At 35.2% G+C, this 20,324-nt stretch overlaps 2 protein-coding genes across 3 annotated transcripts in view; one reads left to right on the top strand and one right to left on the bottom strand.

The window, feature by feature from the left end:
- LOC144958185 (uncharacterized) overlaps nt 1–10,360 on the top strand; it is a 29,145-nt gene extending 18,785 nt beyond the window's left edge. For both annotated transcript variants that reach the window (XM_078889970.1, XM_078889969.1), the window contains exons 8-9: nt 436–570; nt 2,220–10,360. In XM_078889970.1, coding sequence (XP_078746096.1) covers nt 436–570; nt 2,220–2,365 — 281 coding nt within the window. In that variant the 3' untranslated portion in view covers nt 2,366–10,360. The remainder of the gene's footprint in view (nt 1–435; nt 571–2,219) is intronic.
- A 787-nt stretch (nt 10,361–11,147) lies between these two features.
- LOC144957570 (sulfotransferase 6B1-like) lies at nt 11,148–15,092 on the bottom strand (the record flags this gene model as incomplete). The annotated part of the gene is given in 3 exon segments (XM_078888914.1): nt 11,148–11,248; nt 14,454–14,908; nt 14,911–15,092. Coding segments are annotated over 3 exon segments (720 nt in total), but the record flags the coding sequence as incomplete, so codon positions are not given.
- Nucleotides 15,093–20,324: the final 5,232 nt, after the last annotated feature.

Here is a 20,324-nt window from a genome sequence, read left to right as displayed (position 1 = left end):
ATACCATTTGTCTTTTAAAATTTAATTGAAGCTTCTATTCGGCTATGTGGTCTTGTCGTATGACACTCGTTTTCGGATCGGAAGGTCCTGGGTTCAAGCCTCGCTCACCGCATAGTTGAGTCCATGGAAAAGGCTCTTTACTCACATTCTCTCACCATACTCAGGTGTAAAATGAGAACCTGACTATTAACAACATTGTTTTTGTCAGGAAAAAAAATTGTATTATCGCATAACAGGCATCATGTCTCGTTCTACATGGTACGTGTTGTTGTTGGTCAGGGACCCTTTGTATAGTGCTTTGAGCATATTTAGTGGATGTTGCGCTATATAAAAAGCTCAATCTCAAGTTTTATTCCATTTTGTTACTGTCGTTAACAACAATACTCATCATGCATTTCCCCTCTCACCCACCTCCACACTTATTATTCTCCACAGGTGTGCCCAGAGACCTATCCTTTGATTCCCTGAAGAAAGAACTTCTATCCATACAGGGAGTGGTCATGGTTCACAGTCTCCATATATGGGCTTTAACGTTGGACCGCAATGCCATCTCCGTTCATTTAGCCATAGGTAGGTGATTGTTGTGCGGCTATGTTGTCTAGTGGTATGACACTCGCTTTCGGGCTGGAAGGGCCAGGGGTTTGAATCCTGCTCAAAGTGGTGCACAGTTGAGTCCTTGGAAAAGACTCTATACTCACATGTTCTCACCGTACTTGGGTGTAAAATGAGTACCTGGCCATTAACAGTGTTGTCTCTGTCCTTGAAAAATAACATAATTACATCTAATCTGTATTTTGTCTCGTCCTACATGTTAAGTGTTTCTGTTGGCTAGGTACCCCTTGTAAAGCACTTTGAGCATGTTTAGTGGATATTGCCCTATATAGATGCTAAAGTTTGTTTGCTTTTTAAAAATTTTAATCACAACTAGTGAATAACCCAAAATATTTACAGAGAAACAAAGGTTATTCTGCACATCTATTTTAATTATTTTATACTGTATTGTGAAATTAACAGAGAGCCAGATAAATCTTTGGAGCCATCAACAATAAAATTGGTGGGGTATTAAAGGCTAGGTGGGTGCCAATGACTCTAGCAACAGATGTCGGTTTCCAATGGACATTTTCGAAAAGACTTGAAGACTTTGAATTTGCAGATGACCTAGCCCTCCTTTCACACTGCCTACAAGACATGCAGAACAAAGTCACGTCCCTGGAAGAAACAGCTCAGCGGGTTGGTCTCAAGATTAGTGAAGTGATGACAAAACTACTGCGCTTAACTGCCAAACAAGAATCACAAATCACCATCTCTGGTACAGCAATAGAAGATGGGGAAAATACATACCTTGGCAGCAGAATTAGTCAGGCCGGTGGAACTGATGAAGACATCATCGCTAGAATCAAGAAAGCACACCAGGCCTTTGCAATATTGAGACCAATACGGATAACTTCCAGCATATCCACAACCACCAAGCTTAAAATATTTAACACTAATGTTAAAGCAGTCTTGATCTATGGGTCATAGACTTGGCGAACAACCTTGACCACATCAGCCAAGATACAAACTTTTACCAATCGCTGTCCGGTAATAAAGTCTAGGTGCGTGCAAATGACTGTGGCAACAGATGTTGATTTCCAAGGGCCAAGGTCAAATTAAGGACCGATCACTTGCAGATTTTCTAGATATCCATTTGAGTCGAGAGGTGATAGAATAACCCTCAATTAAAAAAAGGTTTGCACATTACTCGCTACTCGTATATCAATCTGTATAAAATAGTTTTATATATTATAGATTTGCTAGTAATTCTGTGCACGTTGACAAAAATTTAATAATATAGATTAAACATACAAATTTGTCACAATGAGGAAAATTTACAAGTACTTCTCCAGAGAGGCGAAGCACGGAATATTTTTTATGGCATGCAGTGAATAGCAATACTTAACATTAACAGATGGCACACATCTAGGAACTCAGAGTGGAGAGGTCAAATTAATAATTTTGTGATCTTACTTATCCATCTCTTGTATTTGAAAACTGAGGTTCCTTTGAAAGGTTATACTGTTCAAAATTTGCGTGGAATCTGTTTGGTGTTAGAGAAATTTAGATATTTCACATTATTACATCGAAACGGGACTTGGAACGGACTATATTATTTTTATTATTACTACTCTTACTACTACCACTACCACCACTATATTTTTGTTTGTTTGTTTTTATACCAGATGATCCGTCCCTCCATCACAAAGTGTTGGCTACGGCCACATCCCTTGTCCAGAGAAAACACCAATTCTACTCATCAACCATCCAAGTAGAATTGTATAACCAGGAGATCATGGCAACCTGCTATCAATGCCAGGAGCAGGAATGAGGGATAAATGAATTGAAGCTTGGAGTGACAGATGGAATTGGTGGTCAATAAAAATGTCAAGGAGTGAGAGAAAAAGTAGAAGAATGTGTCCCAGTTTCAAGGTGGCCCTAACAAAATGTATCTTTTTTTAAAAAAAAAATTGAAGCACGTGCAAACTTGAGGTTTTGCTTGGATAAACTGCAATAACCTGTAAATGTGGTCAAAGCTGTCTGAGCCAGACTTTGGGGGGTGGCTTGGACATGTCTGCAGGATGCCAACGGACTGCATCTCAAGAACATCAAAACACTGCACTCCACCCAAGGAAAAAGGAACTGAGGCAGACCCAAGCAAACCTGGAGAAGAATTTTGCAAAGAGATCTGAAATTCCAGGACCATAGCCTGTAGACTGCAGCCTACTCATGCAGGGAAAGACCAAGAACATTGGCATTCCCATGCTGTTGCTTCAAGTACTGGATAGTGCAGAGAGGATTGAGTGAGTGAGTGAATGAGTGGTCAAAGCACTTTACAAGGGCTTCCAAGCCAACAAGCAAGACTTAGCATTTAGCAGAGGCAAGTCACTTACAATGCATTATGATAATTATTTTTAGATTGTGACAATGTTGTATGTGATACTGTCCAGGTGCTGGCCTCAGACTACCTCCTGGTAACTGACCAGATTTGCCTTCTTTACACCTCAGAGGTTACTTGATGTCTTTCCAACCATTAGTTAATCTCAGAGGTGTCCTGATATCATATCTGATAAGTATTCGGGAGGTCTGAGGTTTGACCACCAGTTGAGTAACTGGGTGGGGATCCTGACCTCCCATAGTGGGCAGGGAGGTACGTGCTGTGTCTTCTATCCCCCCATACCCGTTTTCCAATTGTTTCCTGTCGTTGTCTTGGAATAAGATTACTTAGTTTTGTCCTGACCCTCAGGGAGTTCCTTGGCTGGGAGGGAAACAGTCGAATGTATAGTTTTGGGAGATGATATTTTTTTCCTTGTAAATCATCTCTCTGTTATGCATTGTATTATGTTTAGTTTACATATTATATTATATGATTTGTAAACATTTGAGTGTATTCCTCTTAGTTGGGACCTGTGCTTGTGTCTGGATGAGACTTTTAGGTGATCTCAAACTAAGTACTTTGACAGTGTGCTCTTGGAATCTACATCTGTTCCCTATTTGAACTAATTCCCCTTTATCTCACCTTTTCTTTTGTGCTTTAATTGTAATTCTAGAACTTTTTACCATCCCATTTTCTTCCTTTTTACTGGCGCTGATATGACCTCAATGTGTTGCAAGCGCCGTAAAACCCTTAAAAACAAAAAAAAACAAAAACCAGTTGAGTAATTCGGATTTTTTGGGGATAATTTTTTTTTCTCATGTATTTGTCCATCAGCTTTATACGGCACATTGACATATATCTCTTTTCAGCTTTTCTAACTTGTTTCGTAGTGTCTGCTGCCAAATCTTTCATATTTGTTAAGGCAACATCAAAGTGCGCCTATGTGGTCTTGTGGTTCGACACTCGCTTTTGGATCGGAAGGTCCTGGTTTCGAGCCTCGCTCGGCGCATAGTTGAGTCCTTGGAAAAGGCTCTTTACTCACATTCTCTCACCGTACTCCAGTTTTAACAGTGTTGTCTCTGTTCAAAAAAAAATTATAATAACGCCTAACAGGTGTCGTGTCTTGTCCTAAATGTGAAATGTTGCTGTTGGACAGGGACCCCTTGTAAAGCGCTTTAAGCACATTGAGTGGATATTGCGCTATATATAGGCTCAATTTTAACATCAAAGTTGGGACAGAAGGTTTATCAATATTATGTCATCCAGTCCTATAACAGAAAATGTGGATGGTAGTTAAGGAGTGAACACAAGGACTTCAGTGACTTGATGCATGTCAAAGATAGAATTAAATGTGACCCATTGTCTTAAAAAATGGATTAAGTTGGAGTGGCATTGATGCTGAAATTGACATTATAATAGAAAATATATATAAAACTTGAGTTAAGTGAAATGAAATAAAAAATAAAATAAAATAAAATTCCCTTTATTCATCCCCATGGGGAAATTTGTCATTAGGGTCTATTCCAAAGGAAGACTGGAATAACCCAGGCGTCAGCCACAGAGCAGCGCCACAAGCCACAGAGCAGCGCCACAAGCCACAGAGCAGCGCCACAAGCCACCGAGCAGTGGCGCAGTAGATGCATAGGTGCAAAATTTCCGGCTTTTTTAAAATGAATTTTTATTTATTTCCTCAGCCTCTAGATCACCCCAACATAATCCCGTTTTGAAGCAGTAGGTCACATATCAATATATTAGTTTCCGGCTTTTTGAAGGTGTTTGAAATGGATTTCAGGATTTTATGGCCTAACCCATGGGAGATGTCTTTCGTTGAGTAGAATATTTTTGTCTCATAAAGTCTATAAATCCTAAATTTCATATTTTTGATTGTTTTGAATTTGAGTTCACTTTTTGGCATGAATTTCACTCCGAGATGATACCACTATGACGGGATGGGCCACAAATGGCCATAATTTTATTCTTAGAGTTCGACAATGAGCTGTTTTAAAAAGCGCAAAGACAAATCGCTCATTTTATTATTTAATCGATCCAATTATGTTGTTAACTTTGTTAACATTGCTTGCTTTGTATATTTTTTTGCCAATCATTTTTTTTTTATGTCTGAGACCTAAACTGGCCAAACTTTTTTTTTTCAGATAATAATTTATTCAAAGGGCTCCTAGCAGGTCAAAAATTCTAAAACGTAAGAAGACCTCTCGATTTTACGATTTTGTTGGAAACGTCAGAGCTTTTACTTTTAAATGAATGTATAAGTCAAAGTTATCTTGCCAAAATGAAACAAGACTTTGTGTTATCATGCATACTATTTCGTCAGTCAGTCACAACAGATTTGGTAAAAAGTGTTAAACAAACTAAAACAATATTTACTTGTTCTTGTTATTGACTGAAGAGGGGTTTTGAGCCTGAAACTTTGTGTGAAGTATTTTATTATTTTGGTTCAACAATTTTATATTCCTTTTTGTTTAATACTTTTGACACAGTCAACAGCTTGAAGAAACTTAATATTCACAATAAATAGTCAGGGAGTCTTTCTCGATCTGTACTTACAACGGTGCCATTTGAAATGAGTAACTTGGATGAGTGAACGATTTGAGAAAATAGGTGGATGAATGAAATCAACTCATTAATTAAAAACATTTTATTTAAAACTCGCGTGTGATGATCACTTTGAATCATTATTATTATTATTATTATTATTATTATTATTATTATTATTATTATCATCATTATTATTATTATTATTACTGTTCCACTTAATATGCAGCTGACTTAAACTTACTAGTTGTAAATTATATTTTGATGCTTATTGAATACGACTAAGGATTACATAAGTTGACCGAAAGACTCTCTCTTTCTCTCTCTTCTTCTTCTCCCCCCCCCCAACCCACCCACCCCATTCCCTCGATTTTCTAGTTATGTATTTATTTGTTGCTGCCCAATCCATATATAAAGTGATTTTATTGATTTGTTTAGTTCTTTTTGTTTGCATGCAGACATACAATGTGATGATTTACATTTGACTTATTCCCAACTCTATGCGTGGAGAACAGGGCCCTAATACAATGTGATAATTAATACCCAATGTGATTGACGGACCAATGTACAGGAATTAAGGGAGAATTACACCATTATTGACTATTTTATTCATATCGGTAGGTCTAGCGTAGCTGTCTCTTCCGTCTCTCTTTATTTGTTCCACCTATCAAAGGAAAAAGACGTCTACACTTTATGATGGAAACATGAAACGGAAAATATGGTTCAAATCTTATTGTCTTGTTTCCATCTAAAGCTGATTCTTGTTATAACCCAGAGCTGCCAACCCCTGTTTTATTTTTTAACCGGGATTTTCCCTTTTATTTTAGGGTCTTTTAAGAAGAGTCTTGACATGGCAAGATAAGAGTTGACACCCTTCAATGCGACTATTTAAAAATTATTGTTCGTTTTTGTTTTGTTGTTTTTTGTTTATTCTTTATTGGCACTCACTATTTATCTTCATACAATTACAATACAATTCGATAAATAAATGATTTCAGATCCAGTGAAAAAATCTGACCTTGCAAAGACATATGAATGATTAATGACACATTCAACAGCAGATCAACAGCTTCATTGGATCCAGATTGCATTGTAATACTCTTCAATAGTCTTAACGTCACTTCCTTCCTAATGACGCATGGTAACTTAGTAACACTGGCTCTAAACTATCGGAACAATGGCGGATGCCCGTATGAAATATTTCCCCGGCGAGCATAAAAGCATTTCCAGAGGAAAAAACACACATAAATTTGATCATGTTTTGACTTTTACACATTCTGATCACAAGGCATATGAAAAGTTCTAGCCAGCATGAAGAATAAAAAGTAATGATTTTCTTTGTTTAGAACCAAGATGGCCGCTGTTGTCGTGCGGCGTGACATCAGACTACTGAATCCAATTGTAATCTTTCGACTGTCCCCTCGTGTTCCTTTATCTTGGTGTTTATGTGACTTGAAAGTCTCACAAAAATTGAAAAAAAATATGTTTTTAAAAATTGTATCTATGTAAATAATGTAAAATGGAATGTAATGAATATTTATGCATTGTTATACTGTACGGAATACTTCCAATCTTATGAGATATGTTGACGTCAAATCCAAACCTCATGTTGAATTTATTGTCGCTAATGCTGTATGTAACAAAAGTAATTTTTAAAAAAATTGCCTTTATTCATCCCAAAGCGAAATTTATCCTTGGGATGCTGGGTGGGGTTCCTGACCTCCAATAGTGGGCAGGGGGGCACATAATGTGTTTTCTTTCTCCTTATATCTGTTTTCCAACATGCTTTCCGTCTTTGTCTTGGAATGAGATTACTGGGTTTTGTCCTGGCCCTGGCCGGAGACCTAGCTGGGAGGGTAACAGTCAAATGCATAGTTATGGTTTTGGGAGATGATATTTTTTTCCTTGTAAATCATCTCTGTTATGTATTATATATTGTATTTGTTATTTTGAATGTATAATGTAAGCATTTGAGTTGTTGGATTTTGTGCTTGTGTCCGGATGAGACTTATAGGTGGTCTCAAACTAAGAACATTGGTGGTATGCTCTTGGATCCCTATTTATTCCCAGTTCCCCTAGGTCTTACTTTTTCTTGGGTGCTTTAATTGCGAGTCTAGAACTTTTTACTATCCCATTTTCTTCCTTTTTACTGACGCTGATATTACCTAAAGGTGTTGCAAGGGCCGTTAAACCCTTTAAAACAAACATGCTTTCTGTCTTTGTCTTGTGATGAGATTACTTGGTTTTGATAGAGTTTTGGGAGATGATATTTTTTTGTCATGTAAATCATCTCTCTGTTATGTACTGCATTATCATTTGTAAACATTTGAGTGTATTCCTCTTTGTTGGGACCTGTGCTTGTGTTGGATGAAACTTTTAGGTGATCTCAAACTAAGTACTTTGATAGTATGCTCTTGAAATCTACATGTTTCCTATTTGAACAAATTCCCTTTTGTCTTACCTTTTATTGAGTGCTTTAATTGTAACTCTTAGAACTTTTTACTATCCCATTTTCTTACCTTTTTTTACTGGCGTTGATATGACCTTAATATGTTGCAAGCACCGTAAAACCCTTAAAAACAAACAATTCAGTGCAAAGTAATCAATACAGGCTAATTATTTTTTCTTTTTGCCTTTATCTCTCTCGTCTATTTTTTATTTTCATTGCAACTTATTTGACCATAAAACTTTTAAAAACAAAGAATTAAATAATAACATCGTAGTCTGCTCCACGAGTCTAGTCTCATTAAGATCAGTTCCAGTCGTTTTTGTTGGTTTGTTTGTTTAAAAAAAAAAAAAGATTATTTATTTATGCAAGTCTTTTATGATATAATATGCACCATTTAAACCTGTGATGATGTCTAGAAAAATGAAGGCCTATCTTGTCTAGTTGGTATTATTTATCTATACCAGCCTAACAGCATGATCAACACTCTGTATGTGGCTGGGCGGGGTCTTTGACCTCCCGCAGTGGGCAGGAGGTCACTTGCTGTGTCCTCGATGGGGTCTTTGACCTCCCGCAGTGGGCAGGAGGTCACTTGCTGTGTCCTCGATGGGGTCTTTTGACCTCCCATGGTGGGCAGGAGGTCAATTGCTATGTCCTGGATGGGGTCTTTTGACCGATGGTGGTGGGAGGTCACTTGACGTGTCTTCCGAGTTGCCTTCTATCTTTGTCTTGGAAGGAAATTACTTGGTTTATCCTGGCCCTGACCCGAGTCCTTGGCTGAAGGGCAAACAGTCACATGTATTAGTTTTGGGAGATGTATATTTTTGTCTTGTAAATCATCTCTCTGTTGTGCTTTATATTATTTTTGTTTTACATAAACATGATTTGTAAACATTTGAGTGTGTTCCTCGTTGTGGGGACATGTGCTTGGGTCAGGATGAGACATTCAGGAGATCTCAAACTAAGTACTGATTGTGTGCTCTTGGAATCTACACCTATTCCCTATTTGAACTAATTCCCCTTTGTCCTCCTTTTTCTTGGGTACTTTAATTGTAATTCTAGAACTTTTTACTGTCCCATTTTCTTCCTTTTTTACTGGCGCTGATATGACCTAAATGTTTGTAAGGGCCGTAAAACCCTTAAAAACAAATTAACAAAATTGTTATAATGTCATAAGTTATAGGATTAATGGGTCTAATTTAATTAATAGACGTTTCATTGTGCACATTATAATAGACAGACACGGCATAACACTTTATATTATATATATTATTTGTTTTCTTGTGTTCATATAGTAAATACTTACCTATATAATTTAATGAGATTGCGTTCTCAAATTTGTTTTTTTTTTTTATTTTCGCTGCTGTTGCTTTGAAAGATTATTCCAATAATTGTTGATTTTTTACACATTTTCAGAAAAAAATTCTATCTTACCTTTTTGGTTGTTGTTTTTTTTTCAATGTTTTAATTTGTTGTTTTTTAGACTTAACTCTTCAACAAAATCTTGCTTTATATTTATACACTTTAATTCTTTATATCAACTTTTAAGGTATTGAGGAAAAATTGGCTATTCCATATTTTTTTTTTCAAAATTCATACTTTTTTTTTTCTCAAACATGTTTTGAAATGTCCAAACTAAATTTCGTTTATCGCTCAATGTCATGTTTCATGTAAACTCTTATAATCTTTAAAAAGAGGAAACAATAATCTTTTTTAAAAAAAAGAAGAAACAGTGATATGTAAATATAAGAGATTTAATACTATTTTTAGATGGGGTCCAAGTAACTTTGCTAACGTTGTACTATGCGGAATAGTACACTTGTCTTTAATAGTAAACTACATCAAAGTTCGTTTGGTTATAAGTATTAGTATTGTTGAATCTGCATGAAACGACATGTCACTGTGAAAATTGCATAAAGCATGATGATCACATCCTTCATAAACGCCGTATAATATTATTATTATTATTATTATTATTATTATTATTATTATTATTATTATAACCATTAGATTACACGAGGAGAGTCGTCACCATCAAAGAAACGTCTAACGTCGACAGGAATCACCCTTGTTGTCCAAATTGGAATTTTAACATTGTTGTAATGGGCGATATTGTGTATTGGTTTTAAGATTTTCATTGCAACAATGAATCCATAATAATTTTAGGTTATACAGTGGAATCCGTAAATACTCTTCACTCTTTTCTTTTTTTTATCGAAGTGTGTTCCATTGATAATGGCTAAAGTCAACCTTGCTCTTAAAAAATCAATTTATCTTTCTGGTCCGAAAGTGTTGGCTTATCAAGATTCCACTGCACTTGCAAAATAAGCATATGTCGCCACAAGATAACACAGTAACGGTGCGTTTCAGTCGACTCTCCTCTGGTCATACACACTCATTCCAATGATACACAGATCCTATTGTAAATAAATTGTAACGGAACAACAAAATTGTCTCGTGTTATTTTTTGAACAGGGGGTGTGGGGGAGGGGGGGGGGGTAGTACGACGACGACTACTACTACTACTACTACTACTAAAAGTAATACTGCTTCTGCTGCTGCTACTGCCACTGATGATAATAGGTACTAATACCTACACCCCTTACTTATATTTTGTGTTTATTTCTAATTCCATTGTATTTATTTTCCAACAATAGTCTACACGTTATTATATTCCACTTTCTATACTGCATTACACAGTCCCTCCCCGCCTCCCCTCTTTTGACTTAATGTCGCACCTTTTTCTAAATATCTATCGTTCTGTTTTAATTGTGATCCCTTACAAAGGAGCATATCTAATATTTCCTGCCCATCAGTGTTTTTGTTTATTCATCTAAACAACGCCACTACCACACCATCTCATTCGTCTGTAGTGTAAACACGAAACGTCCATTTCATCTATTTTCGTATATTAAATTGAAGCTTACATTCAATTTCTGCCCACCATGGGAGATCAGATGACTCCACGCATACAACTTTTTAAAAGTAAACAATGAATTTTAACGTTTTACATCTTAGAAACACACACATTGTTTTGCACAAGAAGATTTAAAATCTTAAGAATGTAACACACAAGGAGTATTAGCTCTCAAAGGAAGTGTCTTTTACTCTCAATCAAATATCTGATTATTTATTTTTCAAATGACCAAATAGAAAAAAATACATATATAATGACTTATGTTACTACGACTGACTGACACTTGTGTTGAAAGCATAATAACGACAGTCGTCATTTCCAATAAAACATCTGTCCCCTCATCCTAACAGGATCTCTTTCCTAGCGTCCATCTCCGCATTCTGTTCATCTGACAACCAGTTCTTCCAATCTCCAACAATCCCTGACGATAAAAATAGACACACGAGTATTGAAAACATTCCAGATCTTGATGCTATGCCCTTTGCTAAAAGACTCACAACATCTGTCAGCCGGATGTAACGTACCAACACACAAAACTATGTGTAACTTAAACGTTTAGTCTGTTGTATTTCATTTAGTGAGAACTTAACATAAAAATGGCTGTCTAAAAACAGTAACAAAGCTAAGTGACGTAAATTTCGTTTCTTCTATATGATCCACCCGACGTGCACTTATTTGCAGGTCTGATAACTCGAATTATAGGCTCATTGTTGAAATTGAAAATTCAATAATGACGCATAATATTGTCCATTATAACAATGTTAAACTTGGCCCATAATTGGGATCAGATGTCAGACCTGCATATGTGTACACCGTATTAAAATAATAGAAATAATAATAATAATAATAATAATAATAATAATAATAATAATAATAATAATAATAATAATAATAAAATAATAATAATAATAATAATAATAATAATAATAATAATAATAAATAATAATAACAATAACAACAACAATAATAATAATAATAATAATAATAATAATAATAATAATAATAATAAATAATAATAATAATAACAATACAACAACAACAACAAAATAATAATAATAATAATAATAATAATAATAATAATAATAATAATAATAATAACGAGTACATGTATTATAGAGCGCTTAATGTGGAAACCTCAAAGCGCTTTAAAACAATACATGTTACTACTAATGTAATCACAACTCATACAACCTCGTTTTATCAAGGTACAGGTACAACTCACAAAAGCAAGTATTTGGTGAAAAGAAATGTCTTGAAACGTTTCTTGAAGACCCCAACACCAACATTGTCAGATATTCTAACGGACTGGGTAGGGGAATTCCAAATTATCTTGGGGCCACATTTAGAAAGAGATCTATCACCAAAACTCTTAAGATTTATTGTTATCGGTACAAGGTACTAACAATTTTGAATCATGCGATCTCAAATCACGCTTCGGAACATAATGCTGAAGAATGTTTTAAATATAAAGAGCGGCAGAACATACTCTAAAGTATAGCAGTATTTTTTTTTAAACTTGGTAATGTATATAGAGCAATATCCAATAAACGTGCTCCAAGCGCTTTACAAGGGGTCCCTAACCAACAGCAACCCTTCATATTTATATAGAACGAGAAATGACGCCTGTTAGGCGTTATTACATTTTTTTTTTCGATAAAGACAAGGTTGATAACGGCCAGGTACTCATTTTACACCTGAGCGCGGTGAGAGAATGTGATTTAAGAGCCTCTCCAACGACTCAAATAAAGGCCGCTCAGAGCGGGACCCGAACCAGTGCCTTCCGATCCTAAGGCGAGTGTCAACCCAGAAGACCATATAGCCAGATATCTTGGCGTAGTAGTAGTAGTAGTAGTAGTAGTAGTAGTAGTAGTAGTAGTAGTAGTAGTAGTAGTAGTAGTAGTAGTATTAGTAGTATTAGTAGTATAGTAGTAGTAGTAGTAGTAGTTAGTAGTTGTTGTTGCTGTAGTATAGTAGTAGTAGTAGTAGTAGTAGTAGTAGTAGTAGTAGTAGTAGTATGTAGTAGTAGTAGTAGTAGTTAGTAGTAGTAGTAGTAGTAGTAGTAGTAGTAGTAGTAGTAGTAGTAGTAGTAGTAGTAGTAGTAGTAGTAGTTGCTCTTGTAGTAGTAGTAGTAGTAGTAGTAGTAGTAGTAGTAGTAGAAGTTGCTGTTGTAGTAGTAGTATTTGTAGTATTTGTAGTAGTAGTAGTAGTAGTGGTAGTAGTAGTAGTGGTAGTAGTAGTAGTGGTAGTAGTAGTAGTAGTAGTAGTAGTAGTAGTAGTAGTAGTAGTAGTAGTAGTAGTAGTAGTAGTAGTCGTAGTAGTAGTAGTAGTAGTAGTATGTAGTAGTAGTAGTAGTAGTAGGTAGTAGTAGTAGTTAGTAGTAGTAGTAGTAGTAGTATAGTTAGTAGTATAGTAGTGCTGTTAGTAAGTAGTAGTATTTGTAGTAGTAGTATAGTAGTAGTAGTAGTAGTAGTAGTAGTAGTAGTAGTAGTAGTAGTAGTAGTAGTAGTCGTAGTAGTAGTAGTAGCAGCAGCAGCAGTAGTAGTAGTAGTAGTAGTAGTAGTAGTAGTAGTAGTAGTAGTAGTAGGAGTAGTGGTAGAAGAAGAAGTTGCTGTTGTAGTAGTAGTATTTGTAGTAGTAGTAGTAGTAGTAGTAGTAGTAGTAGTAGTAGTAGTAGTAGTAGTAGTAGTAGTAGTAGTTGCTCTTGTAGTAGTAGTAGTAGTAGTAGTAGTAGTAGTAGTAGTAGTAGTAGTAGTAGTAGTAGTAGTAGTAGAAGTTGCTGTTGTAGTAGTAGTATTTGTAGTATTTGTAGTAGTAGTAGTAGTAGTAGTAGTAGTAGTAGTAGTAGTAGTAGTAGTAGTAGTAGTAGTAGTGTAGTAGTAGTAGTAGTAGTAGTAGTAGTAGAGTAGTAGTAGTAGTAGTAGTAGTCATAGCAGCAGCAGTAGTAGTAGTAGTAGTAGTAGTAGTAGTAGTAGTAGTAGTAGTAGTAGTTGTAGAAGTTGTGTAGTAGTAGTAGTATAGTAGTACTAGAGTAAGTAGTAGTATAGTAGTAGTAGTAGTAGTAGTAGTAGTAGTAGTAGTAGTAGTAGTAGTAGTAGTAGTAGTAGTAGTAGTAGTAGTAGTAGTAGTATTTGTAGTAGTAGTAGTAGTAGTAGTAGTAGTAGTAGTAGAGTAGTAGTAGTAGTAGTAGTAGTAGTAGTAGTAGTAGTAGTAGTAGTATGTAGTAGTAGTAGTAGTAGTATAGTAGTAGTAGTAGTAGTAGTAGTAGTAGTCGTAGTAGTAGTAGTAGTAGTAGAGTGTAGTAGTAGTAGTAGTAGTAGTAGTATGTAGAAGTTGCTGTTGTAGTAGTAGTATTCTAGTAGTAGTAGTAGTTGTAGAAGTGTATGTAGTAGTAGTAGTAGTAGTAGTAGTAGTAGTAGTAGTAGTAGTAGTAGTAGTAGTAGTAGTATTTCTAGTAGTAGTAGTAGAAGTTGTAATAGTAGTAGTAGTAGTAGTAGTAGTAGCAGCAGCAGCAGCAGCAGTAGTAGTAGTAGTAGTAGTAGTAGTAGTAGTAGTAGTAGTAGTAGTAGTATCATTTGTTGTTGCAAAAAGAAGAAAAAAAACAGATCATTTTAAGTCTTTGCTTATACCTTTACGATATATGCCAGCGCGATGAAAGTCATTTTTTGCAGCGCTCTTCATACTCTGAAACTGTGTTCGACGTGCTACATCCTCTATGAATGTGTCCGACTCGTCAACACCCAGAAACCGGGCCAACTTCTTGATCATATCCACGGGGTTACTTTTCAACTCCTCATACTTAAGCAAGAAAATAGGGTTGGGGGTGGTTGGTGACGTCATTACTCTCCTCCAATCAGATGCGTTGTCAAAGTAGCTTCCATAACTAAGTTCACCTCTCATAAAGAGTTTGAAGAAGTTTTCAAACTTTCCGTCATATTTCAAAAATTCATTTAGATGCAGCATGTGATGGTAATAACTGACAACCGTGTCCTTCGGACTCCTAGTTGTTAAAATTATTTTTGTCTTTTTGATTTTCGCTTCTTGTGGCAGATCGTCATAAGAAATGTGAGTGTTCAAAATTCTAGGAGATAATCCAAAAGGAATTCAGGTATAAATTCCATGTATCCCTCGAAACTTTTACCATATTTTGAAAGAGACGTTGACTTATTCAAAAGCATGCGCGTAATTTCAAATGTCCAATGACATCCGGTTTTTGGGTAGCCGCATATCAGGACATCGTTTTCTCGGATTTTCAGATTTTTTAGTTTTTAGTAATTCTTTTTACCAAATGGAGGATATATCTTGTCGCCAAGTTTAGTTGTGTTCATGACACATCCCTCATCATCTGTACTACGATGGTTGGTGTTTGATGATCGAGCAGCGAGAAACACAACGTAGAATTTCATGATGGGCATCAGGTACCATAAAATGCCAGAATTGACGATGAATGTGTACAGGGTGTCTTGAATGCGCCCCAACATGTTTCCTGTGGTATGATAAAATTCAATTTAATTCCAACGAAGAATTATTTTTGTGGGGAGTGAGGCTCTTATATGTGACCTATCTCATCAAATTGGTACTATATCAGGAACACGACAGATCCATATATATATATATTAAATTACAAATTACTTTGGCTGAAACATACTCATTTACACACACAAGCACAGAGATCATTTTTTTTTTTCAAAAGGTGTTTGACATGAGCAACTTTGTAAATGTCTGGTACAGCACCTGGCTGCAATAAAGTGCCAGTTCCACACTTTTTCTGAATTGTGTGTGTTCTTACATAGTGAAACTATATTCATGCTCCCCAATTAAACTGGCCCCGTGGTTTTATTTGCACAGAGAAAATTTTCTGATTTGCATTGCAACAGCAAAATCTACACATTTTGCAAATTTTTGACAAATCGTTTGATTCTTTTTTTTGTTGTTGTTTAATTGGGATATGCCCTTTTATTTAAGTTAAATAAAAGGTCACATCCGAATATTTCACTTCTTTATTATAACAATTTCATTGACAGCAATGTTTTATTGTAATTTTATTTTCCCAACTTTATGTCTATTTCCAAATCAGCATAGTTTCTGGCAAAATTTTGCCATTTTTGTTCCATAATTTTGAGTTTGAAATTACGTAAATCCGCGGGGATATTTTATTACATGGGTTGCTTGTAGTTAGTTGTTAGGAGTGATAGAACATATTTAGAAACCTGCAAAATTTTTGCACAATTATTGCAAATTTTTCTTATTTTCTTCTGCAAAATTCATCATTTTCTTTGCTAAATGTCTTTTGAAATATATTTTGCAAAAAACCGCGGGGTCAGATAAAACAAGACTTAAACCGAGTTGTATTTTCTATCCACCATAAACGCATATTTGCGACCCACCGTCTCAAAGCGGTATTTTGTCGAGATGAACGTGGTTTCTGAATATTGAATTAAAATCTCCTTTTACGAATATTTTTAATTAATTTCTCGTCGTTTAAGTGTAAATTAATGTAAATGTTGCTTCTCGAAGATCGAAGAAATAAATAACAATTATTTATTCGAGCTCCGAGCAGCAACATTGACATTACCCAGTATTCTTCAAGAAAAACCTCCCAGCTGCAACACCGTGTTTTGTTCGTTCTTTAATCGTTTCTTCATTTTATCTGCTTCCGTAATTAAATTAAAGCTTACACTCAATTTGACATTGTTATTTATTTCTTCGCTTTAGTGGAGAATGAGTATTATTTCTAGCCTAACACAAAACTCTCACGTCCAATTTCTCATAATTATAATATTTCTAAATTGACTTTTTAGGCGTCATATCCATACCTACACATAATACCGTTTGAGACGATGGGCCACATATCACCATGAAAAGACCTGGACCTATAACCGGTTGGAAGATACGGTCTACGGGTCATAAATGCCAAAAGCACCTAAACTGTTTTAAAATCTCTCCTTACCGAACATTTTCAGGATTTTTTCCAAAATGTCATTGCTGTTCAACGAACACAAAATTTGATTTCTTTACACTTTAACTCAGAAGCAAAAAGAACATACTATATCTACGTTTTTTTTTTTCAGAAAAACAAGCTTTACAAAACAGCATCAAGTTCTTTTGGATAAAAAAAAAAAGATTTTTCTCCAAATTTTGTGATTTACAAAATAAATCTGAAAAATAAAAATGTTCATTGAATCGTAACGAATGTCATGTGAGGATTTTCCTGTAGTTGGAGGGGGTTAAGGAATTGCAAAACGGTTTTGTTTTGTTTTTGTTTTTAAGGGTTTTACGGCGCTTGCAACACATTAAGGTCATATCAGCGCCAGTAAAAAGGAAGAAAATGGGAAAGTAAAAAGTCTAGAATTACAATTAAAGAACAAAAGAAAAGGTGAGACAAAGGTTAATTGGTTCAAATAGTGAACAGATATAGATTCCAAGAGCACACTATCAAAGTACTTAGTTTGAGATCACTAAAAGTCTCATCCAGACACAAGCACAGGTCCCAACTAAGAGGAATACACTCAAATGTTTACCAATCATATAATATAATATGTAAACTAAACATAATACAATGCACAATGGAGAGATGATTTACAAGGAAAAAAATATCATCTTCCAAAACTTTAACTATCGATTCGACTGTTTCCCTCCCTGCCAAGGAACTCCGGCCAGGGCCAGGACAAAACCAAGTAATCTCATTCCAAGACAAAGACAGGAAACAATTGGAAAACGGGTTGGGGGGGGGGGATAGAAGACAGTATGTACCTCCCTGCCCCACTATGTGAGGTTAGGATCACCACCCAGGCAAAACGGTTTGGCCTAGTGATGAACGAATAATAGTATATTTGGGCGGTAACATTTGTCACACATGACTGACGGCGATGAGTTGACTGGTGTGAATATCCTCCCTGGCCTTTTAATAAAAGACACACAAAAAACCCATAGAATTTGACCCAGAAAACTTGTATTTCAAATGATGTCTAACCCCTTATTGCCCATGTGGAACCGACCATGAAACCACTTTACATGTGCTTATGGATTGCCCACTATACAACGTGCAACGTTCGAAACACTAGGTCACCCCTACAACACTCAACACAAAGCTCTATGGTGAGGCTGAGGACCTAAAGCGGACCACAGACTTCATAGCAGATATCGGACTGCAGCCATAGATGTCCATCAGAGGAACGAAGAAGAAGAAGAAGAAATGATGTCAGTTGATTCACCAGTTAATTGCCGTACTCTGAAAAAAACAAAAAAAAAAAAACAAAACAAAAACAGGCAAGTATTTAAAAACTTGGCCAGAAAACATCGTCCCTCAAATGTCGATCTATTTAAATGACCCACATCGAGGAAATAAAAAAAACCCCTCAAGCCTGTGACTTCGTGAAGTGCCTTAATTAAGTCCCAGGATTGAGAGTTTTTGTCTAAAAGTAGAAGAGGGTCATTTAAATCGATCGATATTTGAAGGACGAGTTTTCTGGCCAAATGTTTAAATACAAGTTGGGTTTTTTTTCCAGAGTAAGATAACTGGTTAAAATGACCTTCATCATGTCAAAAAGTATCAAACCTGGGACTTCACTGAAGTTTGAGAGTTTTTGACAAGAGTGGGTCATTTTAATCGATTGTTATTTGAAGGACGAGTTTTCTGGCCAAAATTTTAAAAGCGTGTTTTTTTTTTTTCAGAGCACGGGAGTATAGAATGAATAGAAATACGATTTAGTCATTCAACCTTTATATATATATATATATATATATATATATATATATATATATATATATATATATATATATATATATATATAATACAAGGATTACGCCGACTGAGGACGTGGAATAAGCCCACAGAAACGAACGTCTCGGCCACAAAAATGTGAGTGACAATTTGTATTTATATTAGCTCTAACCATCATTATCGAGCACTTTCGTACCTACGAGTACCCACCAACACTCATATTATATATATATATATATATATATATATATATATATATATATATATATATATATATATATATAAGAAGGAAATGTAAAACTAAATGTAATACCGTTCTGAAAGGCCTGACATTCCTGAATGAACTACACATAAGGTGGTTGTTAAAATTAAAAGTGAGGCAGGGCGAATCGAAATATCACAAAAGAAATGTAGATAGTGTGTTATCAATAAATTTGATAGTGGCTCACTTCTCTTGTCAACTTAGACCTAACGGTTTGTATGTAATAAGTATATAATATAATATAATACAATGTAATCTATTATAATAAAAAAAATTGAATATAGTATATTATAATATAATATAGTATAATATATAATATAATAATACATTTTATTCATTCTATTTATGTAATCTTATCAGAGAAACATTTTTATATTTGATTTTGGAATGTGAATGTTTAGAGAATTAATATTTGAGATTTGCTTTTCTTTTTAGATTGTCGACCAAAGGCTAACATAAGTATTATAAGATAAAGAACTGAACAAGTGTGTATGAAAGGTGCCAAACAAAACAAGAAAGAAAAATACAAGAAAAATAAACATCCCAAATAATCACTCGACCTCGACTTGGGCTTGTAATGATTACCATTAATCAGAAGGTCTGAGGTTCGATTCCCAGTCGAGGTCGACTGATTTTTTTTGGGATGATTTTTTCTTGTATTTTTATTTCTTTCTTTGTCTGGCACCCTTCATACACACTTGTTCAGTTCTTTATCTTACACCGGTACCTGCTCCATAATTTCTTCATTTCTTGTTTTATAAGGAAAATTTAGGAGAAAATTCCAAATGCGTCCGCCTCTTACGTGCAAACAGTAGATATTCGTGTTTTCATTGGACTGGTGATTAATACCGATACATTTTTTGCCTCTAATAGGGAACAAAATACTGATTCCAATCTGATTGGAAGTGTAAAGCCAGTCTTCGGGAGGACTGGATACATACATTGTGCAACTGATCTTCTGGTGTCAGAGTGAGGGCATCTTATTTTCTAGTCTAAATATATGCTGGTCGTCAATAAAGACTATCCTTCATCGTTCTTTTATGCCTCATAATCCTATGAATCTGTCTATACATCCAGCTACTTTTTTAAAAAACGGAGGACTTCCGTAGTTTCACAGCACGCCTAAAGAAGTGACCTTTCTTTTAATTATCGTGGGGAGATCTCCCCCCCCCCCCCAACCTTATTTAATCATAAATTAATTAATATAATATAGTATTATTTCTGGACATTGAAACTAATTGAATGTCCATAATGACTATAAGATTAAGTAATATTTAATAAAAGTGCTGAGAAACTACGGAAGTCCTACCTTTCCAATTACCTTAAGGTTAAATTCACTTTTCAAAATTAGTTTCACTTCGACAGAATAACGACTTGAGACAGTGGCTTACACACAAAAATGCACATAAACAATGAATTAATTAAAATTGAGTGAGAAAGGGCGGGGGGAAGGGGGATATTTACTTACCTACAATCCTGAACAACCACAACTAATTGAAAGAAAACAGCAGTGGC

This window comes from Berghia stephanieae, chromosome 12 (assembly GCF_034508935.2).
Source record: "Berghia stephanieae isolate SIO BIC M18660-M18661 chromosome 12, UCSD_Bste_1.3, whole genome shotgun sequence".
Classification (NCBI taxonomy): Eukaryota; Metazoa; Mollusca; class Gastropoda; order Nudibranchia; family Aeolidiidae; genus Berghia; species Berghia stephanieae.
Note: the sequence above shows the minus strand (reverse complement) of the source record. Positions and strands in the feature narration are given on the sequence as shown.